Source organism: Phocoena phocoena, chromosome 2, assembly GCF_963924675.1.
Source record: "Phocoena phocoena chromosome 2, mPhoPho1.1, whole genome shotgun sequence".
In the NCBI taxonomy this organism is placed as follows: domain Eukaryota; kingdom Metazoa; phylum Chordata; class Mammalia; order Artiodactyla; family Phocoenidae; genus Phocoena; species Phocoena phocoena.
In genome coordinates this window covers 38,266,849-38,280,782 of record NC_089220.1, presented here as the reverse complement: position 1 = coordinate 38,280,782, position 13,934 = coordinate 38,266,849, and the positions used below count along the sequence as shown (strand labels likewise).

The 13,934-nt window shown below is 37.6% G+C and overlaps 1 protein-coding gene across 1 annotated transcript in view; it reads right to left on the bottom strand.

Moving 5' to 3' along the window:
• The window catches only part of KCNH5 (potassium voltage-gated channel subfamily H member 5), a 334,670-nt gene that overhangs the window by 39,745 nt on the left and 280,991 nt on the right, over positions 1-13,934 (bottom strand). Inside the window, exon 10 of the mRNA XM_065871428.1 lies at positions 11,365-11,561. Within this exon, the coding sequence (XP_065727500.1) occupies positions 11,365-11,561 (197 nt within the window). The remainder of the gene's footprint in view (positions 1-11,364; positions 11,562-13,934) is intronic.

Below are 13,934 nucleotides of genomic sequence, written 5' to 3'. Positions count from 1 at the left end.
TACAGAGAAGGGACAGATCACGCGCAGCTGGAGCAAGTGGGGAGGCGAACGGGGGAGGGGCAAAGCTGATCCTTGAGGAGGGAGCTGAAGTCATAGGATAGGTGACTAGTTGCTTTTATAAAATAGCAATTCAAGTGGCACATATCTTCTTCCTCGTAATATATTCTTTTCCCAAGCTCTCCTCCATTTGTCTAAATCTCGATGATTTCACTGTTCCATATTTTAAAGATGTGATCTCAAATTTTGAGAACAAAAGTCTTTTCATAATTCAATAAAGGAATACCTTTGCCCTTGTCTTGCATTTAAAATAACCACTTTTTTGCTGTATGAATTGCTATACTTTGCCTTTATTATATAAGGCTGGTCATTCCTTTTTTTTTCTCTTTTTGGCCGCACCACATGCCGAACTTCCCTGACCAGGGATCGAGCCCGTCCCCGCTTCAGTGGAAGCACAGAGTCTTAACCACCGAACCACCAGGGAAGCCCACCCTGGTCATTTATTTTAGCTTGACTTTATTTTGGTGAGGTATTAACTGCATTTCTGATATTCTTTAATCAAAATAAATCAACTGCATCTTTGACAAACTGGAACACATCTGAGTGTTGAACACTGTCTGAAATCTAGACTAGAATAGCATATTTAAATTGGGCGTATTTTTTCAAAGAGGATTTGCACAAACTGAGAAAATGCCTGAATAATTTAAAGTTCTGTGGCATCAATTATGAATTTATTTCTGGGATATGGATATTTGACCCTGGAATTATACAGCAGTGCCTGTGCTTCCAGAAAGAGATTGATGTGTTTGTTTTATAAAGTTTGTTCAAAAGCTGGAAATCCAAATCTCTTGTATCCTGTTTGGTAGAGTAAAGCCAGCTTACCCTCCAAGCATCAGATACACTTTCATATAATTGCATTTGTTGCAAGTCTTTTCTGCTGACAGACTTGCCCTGATTGATTTTTTGGATTTTTAAAGTCATCTCTCTCCCTCTCTCTCTCTCTCTCTCTTTCTGCATTGTTTGAGCTTCATTACTGTTGTCAACCTCCACAGAATTTCTGGTTCATAATTAAAATACCCCTCTAAAAGGAGTGTGCCAAGTAGAATGACCTAGGAATGCAACAACAGAGATTTTTCAGCTTGGCAAAACTACCAAATCCAAAGACACAGACCTGCTAGAGAATGGACCTGAGGACACGGGGAGGGGGAAGGGTAAGCTGGGATGAAGTGAAAGAGTGGCACGGACATATATACACTACCAAATGTAAAAGAGATAGCTAGTGGGAAGCAGCCGCACAGCACAGGGAGATCAGCTCCGTGCTTTGTGACCACCTAGAGGGGTGGGATAGGAAGGGTGGGAGGGAGACTCAAGAGGGAGGAGATATGGGGATATGTGTATATGTGTAGCTGATTCACTTTGTTATACAGTGGAAACTAACACACCATTGTAAAGCCATTATACTCCAATAAAGATGTTAAAAACAAAACAAAACAAATCTACTTTCATTGTTTTCTCACCAGAGCAAAGGTCCACATTAAGCCCTTCTTTGCAAACACTTTGCAGAAGTCAGCTGCATTAGAATGTAGGGGATGAGGCCCTGTCAGGCAGCTTTCTTTGCTCCCCACCGCATACTCACTCCCAACAGCCTTCCCAAAAAGTCCTCCTAGTGTGTGATTTCAGTAACAAGCCACTCTGTGACTGCCAGGTGTGGAACGTTGCTATTAACAAGCCAGCAGTCAGCCTCCTTTTATGGAGTCGTAAATCCAGCAGGCTGGATTTGATCTTCCATGCTTGTTTTTTGCTGGCATGACAGACCCTTCCCCATGTGACAGCAGACTCTACAGTGGCTAAGTAGGTCATCCTACATTCTGGTTTCTGAATTTCCAAGCATTAGGAAACACTATTTTCTCACTCAGGAGGGGGCACGCATCTTCTTGTCACGGTAAACTCACTTTCAAAGGACCTGTGTTACATGTCACCCATTTAACATGCTAGAATTATGATGCTATCCACAACCATATCTCAACTAGTTGCTAAGGCAGCTGTTAAAAGAGGGAAGCAAATTCCTGGACAGGGTTCAATGCCCCGCATTACCTCTCTGTGCTGCCTTCAGGGAAAACTGGCTACTTTTTACATGCAGAATTAGCAGTTACAGTTTTTACTCTGCAGTTTCCATTCCAGAGTGTGAGCTTCCTAAGGGAAAGTGCCTCTGCTGAACTTCTACTGATGACATCACTCTCTAGAGGATAAAACTGCGGACATAGAACAAACCCCAGTAAAATCAATGCCAACTCCTAAAAGTGTTGGGTGAATCAAGTATAACCTGATTCAGAAAGAAGAGGCAGAAAATGAAGGCCTTTCTCTGGGAGAAAATACTGCAGCTTCTCTGGGTCATCTGAGTGTCTCTGCCTATTTAGTAGAACAACTTGATTTGATTCCTTTGGGAAAAGATTAGTTGATTGGAATGTCAAAATCTGTGAAATGAACCTCCCAGCTGGGAAAGAAAATGGACATTCCAGGAAGGCAGATTCTATTTGGGTCATAACAGTCAACTATTACAAATTAAATCTAACCACAGAGCAGTTCTCCATTTTCGCATTTGTAAAATGTATATAATGCTTTAAAAGGCTTTTCATTTTATATAAACTGATATGTTTTATTATAATATTTACTTTACTTTATTGGCAATAACCTGAATTCTCTGAATTCACAATAAGCATCTTAAAACTCCTCTTCTGAATAACCAAATTCTTCTCAAAATATGTCCTGTTATAAAGTGTTACGAAGCTACTTCTCAAAATCAGCGTGGAAGGCTTTTTGAACACATGTCTTTTGAGCTCTATATTTTCTCAGGTACCTCAGAGGACAGAAAAGCCTGAGTCAGTGGATTCCACTTAAAAAGTGAAGGGAAGAAATCCCTATAATAACAAACTATATGATCAAATTTAGTTGTTGTCTTGGGGACTGGCGAGGAAGGAACTCCCCCAAAAGAACTCTGCCTAAAAATTCATTAAGATACAGATTCATAAACAGATCCAAATTTGATATTTTACATACGACCACATCCATTGACTTCTTTTTCCAGAAGAGAGAAGGAAAAAGAGACAAAAGAAAATAACAAGTTAGGATAGGAAAAATTGCATGCATCCCAAATTTAAATCAATACCAAAAGGCATTAGGGAAGAAAATATGTCCATTTCAGCCTTAATATTAATAGAAATCCTTCCTTCTTAATTCAAAAGGAATATTTTCCTTTAAATGAAGATGGCGTGATATAGCACCGGGCTTTCAATGGTCCCTCATCAAATATTAATTGTTGAGAATTCAGAAGTGGTAGACATATTGGAAATAAACAGTCTGCCGTCCAGTTATGATACCCCTAGAAAGGCACTACTGTAAGGCAGAATTCAGCTCTAAAATAAAACAAAGGATTGTTTCAAATGATTGTTGGCTACTTTGAGAATGCCCAAGAAAAATAATTTATAAAATGTCTACCTTCTTATGTTAGTTGAATATTCTTCGGTCTACTTCAGGCTTATTCATTTCCTTCTTGTTTACTACTAATATACATGCTTTCTTGCAATCAGAATAAACTCTAGTGTTGGAAAAAGTTGTCAAACAGAGAGTATAATCTACTGTCAAGTTATGTTGGTAAATTATTGAATCTAGCCCCCACTCTAAAACTTAGGAAACTCTGTCCTTAACTAACTGCTTTGGAGGCATTATTGAAGAGTGAGAGATCTGTGAACCTATGTCCTGGTAACTAAATGTGGAAAAGTTTCTTTTCTATCTGGAAGCAGACCAACAGAGAGCTCTAAATAGAAGCAGCTTAAGGGCTCAAAAGACTGCATAATTAGGTCTCTGCTTTACCTAAATGCACATGACAAACTTCCGGAATTGCTGAAAATCTGCTCCTTTTTACCACCATCAGTGAAATGAGAGCCACTTGGAGTTGGAAAACTGAGGCTGGAGCTGTGGTCATGAGCAAGTCACCTTTTCTCTCTTTGTTCATTTCCCTACAGTGTTGATTTGAAGCTCAAATGAGATAATGCCTGTGGTGTGCAAACGACATCAGTTTAGAGGTGAAAGTTCCACAAACCATAATGTATGAGCAGAGCTATTGCCAGCAGGGCCACAGTGAATCTGCAATCCTGATGCTCAGTTGAGGTCATGAGAGTTATAACAACACTCTGCTCAGATTCAAGCGTGGTATACAGATTCTTCAAAGGAAATTGCGAGGAAAAAGTTTGCTCTTCGAAGTTATTTAGAATGAGATTAAGGCAGTAACCTGGTAAATCTAGCCCCTGGCAGCAGGCGATCTTAATTCACTCAACAGTGATAAAATTGCGGTACTATTCTGAAAGCACTAGCATTGTGCAGAATCTGCAGGCATAACTGGTTCGAAACTGCAGCTGGAAGTTAACTCTAATTGTGATTTAACACTAATTAGTAACGGTCATTTTCATAATCCTATTTTCGTAAGGCTCTTTGCCAAAGTTGTCAAGGATACCATTTGCTTCTCTGAATGACCGTGATTATTCTGTGCTGGGCAACGTGTCTGATTCACGTTTCATTCCTTCAATTAGCAGGCACTACAGGCACTCTTCTGGTCATTGGCAATAAGGAGATTACAGAAAATACCTACTTTATGAAGCTCATTGTTCTACTGAAAAAACAAAAATGTAAATAGGAAACCAAAGTACCGCAATCAATGCTGTGAGAGAAGTAAGTGTAGATACTATAGAATACTTGAGTTTTATGGAGACCATGTATCTTTTGTTCCAACTGTGGACAATGTTTTTACTAGTGTTTTTTTCATGGGATAAAAACCATTGGTTTGTGGAATGAATGTGCTCCCATATTTTGTTTAGCTGATATGGGTGGGGGGGGAGAAGGTAGTGAAGTTGGAACTTCCATTATCACATTCCTAGACTATTTCTTCAAAGATGCCAGTAATGACTATTGAAGTACATGTAGTTTGCACCACATGTACACCAAGCAAATACTTTAGGCCTGTTTGATATCCAATTTCAGTATGTTTGCCATCCACAAAACGTAATTGCTGTAGAGATGCTTCGTTGCTCACAGAAAAAAAAGACATTCTGTGCTACTGGATTTCCCACGATAAGAATGCTTTCGGGAAAGAAAAACCATTACTTAGTTCTGAGCCTGTGCTAATTCAAGAGTGAGTCTAAACCGCTATTTCTTACCACTGGAACATTAAAATATAGGACTGGTACTACACTCATCCATAAAGTTGCCAGCTGGCTTCAGCTGCCCTCTACGTAAAAACAGTGCCACCTGTGGAAAAGGACTGGCTTTACAGGGTGAAAAGAATGCTACAGGTACCTCTATTTCTGATTTCCCAATTTAGAATTGGTATTGGTCATTCTTGGAGATTTTTCTAAGTTTAAACGGGAATCTTAAATCACTGTAGGAGTGCAAGAATATTTTGCAAGTATTGATAATTATGCATTGCCTAGAAGTTATAAAAATCAATGCTGAATACTGATACTGCAGCACTTCCCCACTAATACAGATCTGTATCAGCCACAACTGTGGATTTTAGAGTATTTCTAAAAATTACTCCTTCACACTTAATTTTAAAAAAACAGGGTCGTTATGGACTGAATTTTTGTTTCCTACCTGCCCTCCCAATTCATATATTGAAACCCTAGCCCCTAGTGTGGCTGTACTTAAAGGTGCAGCCCCTAAGGAAGCAATCAAGGTTAAATGAAGTCATAAGAGTAGGCCCCTGATCCAGTGGAATCCTTATATAGTAAAAAGAGACACCAGAGAGTTCACACTCTCTTCCCCACACACACGCCCGGAGAAAAGGCCATGTGAGAACACAAGAAGACAGCCGTCTGCAACCCAAGGAGAGAGTTCTCACCAGACGCCAACCCTGCCAACACCTTGATCTTGGACTTACAGCCTCCAGACTGTGAGAAAATAAATTTCTGTTTAACCACCCAGACTGTGTTAGTTTGTTATGGCTGTCTGAGCAGACTAACACAAGGGTTAAATGAATTCTGTTGAGGTGTTCCAGATTATCCTGTGTCTTGACCTAAGAGATTCAGAAATGTATGGTAAAAAGGAGTATCAGCCAGGAGCAAGGTAAGTCTCTGAAGCAACAGTGGAGGCATTTCTTTGAGACTACAACTAAAGGGTAAGCATCAGTTTGGCATCATTTTGGATCAATGTCCAATGGGCTCCACTCCATAAACACGCCTCCAAGTGTCCTCTCTCTAATTCCTTCAGCAATGAGTTGTGACAACACTCGTGAGATGTTGCCACGAAGGATGCTCATTATGGACTCAGTGTCCAGTGGTTTTATTGGAATTTAGTCACACAGGTAGTCCTGTCTGGCACATACTGAAATGCCACACTCCTTGAAGGAAAGTAAATGTTTAGCTTAAGCCACACTGTTTGGATAAGTAGCAGGCACTGTGAGTCACTCTTATTAGAGTGGTGGGAACTCTCTTGAAGTTCAAGTTCTCAGATGCCAGCCAAGGGCCCACTTTGTAAGCAGTTCTTTCAAAGTCCAGCAGTCAGGCTTGCTACATTTACTCTTTTTACACAATGGTAAAGATCACTGCGTAACAGGAGGCAGAATGAGCAGAAGTGCAGCGATTACGTTTAACCTCTGATTAGAATTCTTTAAGATTTACATATCACCTGTGCTGGTTGTGCTGTGTGCCTTCTCAGACCTGTCCCTGAGGGCTGGTCCTCAAGTTAATAAATACCATTTAGTCATTCCAGGAAATGGTATCTTGAATAGGTAAAAATAAATAAATCATAAATAAAATCAGCAAGTGAGTCAACCTTCCTCTGTTGCTCTGCTATGCCTTTTCTGAATATGTTTAAACGGATTGGAAACTATAGAACTGTCTTCTTATTATTGAAAAACATATACCAACCAGTCCTCTTGCTCAACTTAGTTTCTGACTCTCATATGGGGGATCTTAATCTCCAGCTGTCGGGTAAAGCCTGTGGAATAGGCCTCATTCCAGTAGAGCTGCTTTAAATGCACAAAATAAAATACATAGTGTTGCAAAGGAAACATATTGTACTGAAATTCGGTTATCAAATTTTAAAACTAATTTGCAAGATAGTAATCTATGTGCTTTTTTATTAACACAATAACATTATTATCACAGCAGGTCTAAAAACTATCATAATTATTAAGTACTGATGAGTGCAAACAACATTTTAGGATGTCTTCAACAAAAACATTATGCTGTGAAAATATCTGTAATGTCTTTTGGTACTTGTAATAACACTGTAGTTTGTTATCAACTTTCATAACTGAAAAAAAGGCTAAATTTCACTTAGAAATTAAAGAAAATAACGATATAAGAATTTTTCTCATCCAAATTTACAGGATGCAGGTAAAAATTTCATGCTTCTAGTATCATAAGATCAGGGGTTCTTTAAATCATTCCATTCAGTTCACAAACAATTGACCAAGGGCAAGCAGATCTGTTTTGTTTGACTATAGTGTTTTCAAAGACAAAGTAAATTAGTTACCAAAGTAATGTGATTTCACATAAAAATTCATACTTCTGGCTTCTCTGAAAAAAAATATGCAGACCAAGCGACCGTAGGCTGGTATTCCAAGGCAATGTACAAGCGGACTAAGTAGCAGCAGCCCTGCTACATATGGTGTGAACTTTCCAGTCTTCATAGCCTTACTCACGTGTGTTATCTGCCTGGCTCCTGTAGCCACCTCTTGTTTTGTTTTGTTTGTTTGGATTTTGTTTTTGTGTGCAGCCACCTCTTATATATGGCATTTTCCATTTCATTATGACCCTCTTGCTGGGTGGGAATTAGTAGAGATTTGTTTTCTAACAAAGGGGAAGAATTCTATTTGCATACCTACTGTCATCCCCATCTAACTTCCAGTCCTCTACTCTCAGCTACTGACACACTAAGGCCCATAAGAAGCCACCCGTGTTAGTAAAGTTTCACTGAAGCACAGCTATCCTCTTTTATTTATATACTATCTTTGGCTGCTGCTATGGACTGAATTGTGTTCCCCTAAAATCAATATGTTGAAGCCCTAATCCCCCAGTAGGATGATATTTGAAGAAAGAGTCTTGGGGAGATAATTAGGTTTAGATGAGGCCATGAGGGTCCTCATGATAAAATTAGTGACTCTGTAAGAAGAGACCCTGGAGAAATTGCTTCCTCTCTCTATCTCTCTCCACCATATGAGGGCACAGCAAGAAGACAGACATTGCCAAACCAGAAATAAAAGAGCCCTTATCGGGGAACCGAATTGACCAGCGCCTTGATCCTGGACTTCACAACCTCCAGAACTGTGAGAAATAAATTCTTGTTGGTGAAGCCACCCAATCTATGGTGTTTTGTAATGGCAGCCCAAGTTAAGACAGCTAATATCACGCTACAATAGTGGGGTTGAGTAGTTGAGACAGAAACTATATGGCCCTCAAATTCTAAAATATCTACTATCTGGTCCTTGCCAGAAAAATTTTGCCAACCCCTGCTCTAGTTTTTGGATGAAATTACCAGTTATAGTTCTAGAAATTTCATATAGAGGGACCTAAGGATGGTTAGTGGGAGCTATATTTGCATAAAAAACGTCTTATTTCTCCTTAATGGAGATGGAGGCAAGCAGTTAAAGCATTACCAAATTCCTCCCTACTACAGCCACCGAGAACTACACACTATAGAGCCATCGTATGTGCTTATGCGGCTAGAGCTGTAATCTATGAAGCCTGAAACCCTGAGTCCCAAATCTGCTCCCCCAACTTGGAGCTAGCCCTTAATTAATGGTTATGATAACTAGGAGATATCAATAGCATGCTAAGGACATAGTCTTGATTCTACGATTCACAACCAATGTTCACTGAAAGAATGCTGAAAATAGTAGCAATAAGAACAAAATATTTTTTGTTAATAGCTCAGTGGGGGAATGAAGTTAAAGTAATTGAGTGAATGAGAAACTGTACATTGTTGAGAGTGTGCCTGTAGGGTATCGTTGTAGGGGAAAAAAGTCAGCTATTTTGACAAACAAAAGCAACATGGTATAATCTAAAGAATATGGGTTTTAGGATCAGAAAGAGATGGACTCTGACCCGTAATTTATTTGGCAACTTGCTGCCTCACTCTCAGAACCTCAACCTCCTCATCAATGAAATGGAGATTATACTGCCTCGTCTGTGGGTTGTTGATATTTAATAAGATTAATTATTATATGCAAAATATGTTGAAGTGCATGGCTATAAAATAGGCTCTCAAAATGGTAGCTATTCTCATGAATCATTTCTTTACAGTTTCTCTTCTTTATGAAAATACTTTTTTTCTGAGAATAAAGTGACACTGATTAGCAATACACCCACATTCGAGTTATTGAGACCATCTATCAATTGCAAAAGGGCAAGAAAGATTTTTAAAAAATAAACAAACAAAAAACCTGACACATGTTATAACAAGGAACAAGGGAAGAAGCCATGTGATATAACTAGCACACTGGCACCTACAAAGGCAAGAGCTCCATTCCTGGGTCCCATTAAAAAAACAGCACGAGTTTTCTGTCTCTAACACCATCAGAGATAGACAAGCTGGTATGTGTGCTCAGCTCTTATAACCAACGTGTGTGTGTCTGCACATGTGTAATGTGCACATGCTCAGATGTGTGAAAGAGGAAAAGAGATGATAGAGCTTTGTGATTAACTCATCTTGAAGAACCAAAGTTTATTTGCCACTGGTGAGTTTTCTTAATTATCCCTCTTTGACACCTTTCATTGCAAATATATCAGTCGGTTACTTAATATTAATTTCTTTAGGTCTGAGTTCCCTCATGTGTTTTGAAGGGAAAATAACTGCCCTTTCTTCCCCACAGGAATATTATAAACATCAGATGAGATGATGTGTAGACAACAGTGCTTTGAGGAGGACAGTGACAAATAATATCTGTCCTGAGGACTGTAAGGACAGATCTGAGTTTTGGTAAACTTGTAGTACGTGGGAAGATTCTAAAACTGGCAAAATGTGTATTGGGAAGATTTAATAAGACATAAGAGTTTCAAATACCCACCAGGTAGCCTTGTAGAAGAGAAGGTAGAACACAGACCTAAGGAGACATATTTCTGTGTAATACTAGACAAGACTCCCTAATGAACGAGCAGGCGCCCTGTTTGGTACCCCTGTTCCAGGTTTATCATTACCTTAACTCTCAATTACTTGTACAAATAGATGTTTCACATATGTGCATTTCACATAATATTTGCACTTGGCTGTCATCTCCTCGAGCGTGGCGACTGTGTATTTAGTCCTCGTGCTCTCTACGGCTCTTTACATTTTGTCTTGCAGGTTGTGGATGCTCAATAACTATTTGTTAACAAAATATAAACTGAAACTGCTATTCAAATATAAATCAAGTGTTGTGACACTAGTACGAATATGACTCCTCAAGTCTTATCCTCTCTTAGAACCCTGAGTAGAGAATTACGTTGATTTGCTTACTTATGCACATTTCTTTGTTGCTGCAGTATAGATGTTAATTTGTCTCTTGGATTGATTTTTTTCTCCATGTTAACTAGCAGGAAGGTTCTATTTAAGGGGTTAGTGGAAGGAAAGGCTTGTTATTTCAAAATACTTCATCATAGACAGGTAATCATCTTAGATGAAATTCCTTAAGTGCTGTTATCCAAACATCTATTTCACTGTTGGCAATAAAAGAGCCCTCGCCAATGTCCAATGACCTATAAGTCAGAGCTAGGAGGTTTCTTTATGCAAATTAAATTTGTGCCACACTCATCAATAAAAAAGAAAACAGCAAGAAGATTAAAATTGCAGCAGCCATGCAAAGTAAAGGATTCCTAAATCTATTTATAGGATATGTCAGTATGGCTAATTATTTTTTGAGATAGTGTGTTTGAAAGAATTAATGGGGAATGAGCTTTGTGAATTGACTATTAAATGAGAGGGAGGGTGTAAAGAGAATCAGGAATATAAAGTAGGCAACCAGTTTGATTAACCTTACTAGCTTTAAAAGATCCACATAATAAAGTAAGAGACACTGATATTAATTTTATGGCAGTATTATAAACCCCAAGAATTAACTAATTATATTATAGTACAGTTTGTTTCTCCTCAAGTCTGTTTTTCATTTTGCACTTAAATGATAAAGATTCAAATCTTTACCCATGTACTCAGGGTTTTTATCCCCTCTTTAAAAAGCACACAAAATATAAAGAAAGGGGGGAAAAATCATGTCACTTTACATTGATGGGAATGTGCTACTACGAAATAAAATCACTTTACCACTCTTCAACTAACAGCATATAAGGTATTAACCGTCTAGATGCTAATAAGTGGAAGTGGGTCCAGACAACATACCCGTTTCCTTAGATTGCAAGTAAGAGTGAGATTCCTTGAGAATGAGTTTGCAAAAGCTGTATAAAAGTCCAGGACTTTAAGCAAGGCTTCTCGCTTGATGATGTGGAGGTCACAGTACGTCAGTGCTCGGACATTGGCACAGGCATGAGCAAGGGTGGTTTCCTTCCAGAAGATGTCTCCAAATACATCCCCTTTCCCTGGAAAACAATTAAGATATAGATATTCAAGTATCTACACTTGTTTTTATCCTAGTCACGATATTTTATTCAGTTTCATATATGGTATTGATCGTCTAGCGTAATTTGGAGTCTAAGTATATAACACCATCTATATACATGTAACAATGTACAACATTTTCATATAATATGTAAAGTAACATCATCTTAAATTCAGTTCTTGAAGGAAATCTGGAGTGGCTTGAATAAATGAAAATCCAACAGAGAAGCCAAGAACCTCATTTTAACAAATAGTTTCATTATCTTCTGCCACCTTAACTTTTCGCATTCTGACCAGAAGGAGCAAAGGTGACGTCTTGGGCTCATCCTTTCTTCTGCTCCTTCTGCTAGAAATGACAGTAAGAGGCAATATACAAGGATCTCCTGCTACAGCCTTTATAAATCTGGAACTGACTCCACATACGTTAAACATACATTATTCAGCAACTAAGTGAATATCTGCTCTCATTATTAAGATTAAAGTCAGAACTGACAGGAAAAAAGAAGAAGAAAGACTACTTGTAACACTTCAGGCCAGTCAGACCACTGGAAAGAAAAGATAGTGTGTAACCAGAGAAATGAGAGAGAGGGGAAGGGAGAGAGAACAAGACAGAGACACAGAGAGAGACAGAGAGAGAGAGGCTGAGGCTGAGTGAGATTACAGATTCTTTGCCCACCCCACACAGGCAGTTTGGAAATCCTTAGAGAACCACGAGGCACTCTGGTATGGAGAGAGAAAACATATATATTATTGAGGAGGTGGTTAAAACCACCATGTGATCAAATGATCAGCATAAAATAACCATAATAGATATTTAATAAATCTTGAGCAGTATCATTTGTTACCTGACCCTCCCCAAATTCCTTTTAGTTCATGACACTGATGAACGACTTAAATGTCTGATAGTCATATATTTGTTCAAGGAAGGATAACTAGAGACCTGAGAGCCAAATAAGGTGTCTGAGGTTATACAGCATCAAAGTAACCTAAGGGAGACTTTAACTATAGAAATTTAAAAGATAAACCCTACCTCCACTTAGATGAATTTCAGAAATCCATAAACGGCATTACCTTTAAACTAGTAATTCCAATTATAGGTATTTACTCTAATTGCATTATCAGAAGTACCAAAATTGCTTATAAGAATGTTCACTGAAGTGATATTTATAATAGCCATAAAAGGTAGAAACAAGATAAATGTGAATGAAAAAAATAAATAAATTATGGAATATTATGCAGCCACTAAATATCATAACTTTTTTAAAGTAACAGAGAAATGTTCATATTATGGAAAATAACAAAAGCAGGATTATCAAATCATACATACAGTAGTATCTCATTTTATACACCCTCTTCTCCCCAGAAACACACACATGTACACACAAAACGAATGCATCAAATAGTAGGTTTGCTCTCATTACAGGCTAATGGATGAGTTTTATTACGTCTTATAATTTACTTGTATTATTTTTTAAACAGACGAGATCAACAGCTATTATATTTTCTTAGTCCCCCATGCTGTGGAAATAACAGGGCATTGCCGCTTCTTGTTCCTTTTCCTCTATTGTATTGCTACTCTTTCTATACTGGCTTTTACCTTGAAGAGAGAAAAATGATTACATTTCTCTCTGATTCATTTCTGAAACCTTTTCTCAAGTTATCATTTATAATACAAGCTCTGACCCACTTATAAGTACTCATCACTTTTCAACTATTTGATTTTCATGTATAGTAACCACAATAATAATTACTAGTGCCTTTGACTCAGTAATTTCGCTTCTGGGAATCAATCAAAAGATTTAGAACAAACACATGTAATATTCACTGGAGTGCTATTAATCATAACTTCAGATTGGCAAAAATAAATAAAATATTCAACGAAAACAGAAATCTATATCTCTATATAAATTCATATAGAATTAAAACTAGTTTCAGAAATAACATGCAAAATACAAATCTTATAATGTCAAATAAAAAAATAAAGATACAAAGAATGATTATGGTTATAGCTATAATAAAGTACATAAAAATGAAACTGAAACTCTAAGACTAAAAGAATTTTCAATTAAAAGTCTACTATTTCTTAATTTCTTAAAGAAAAATAATCCTGATAGGACCAAAATATATTGTTTTATTATTCTATATTATTCTATATAGTATATTCTATGTTATTATTAATTTGTTGATTGATAATAAATTGTGTTAAAAATCAAAAGGGATACAAGACTAAAAGAAAATGCACATAGCTATTATAGCGATTGGCTTCAAGTGATGTGTTTATTGTTTTCCTTCTTTCTACTTTTTGTTTTCTAAATTTTTCTCTAATGAATCTTTTATTTTAAAATAGCAATTAT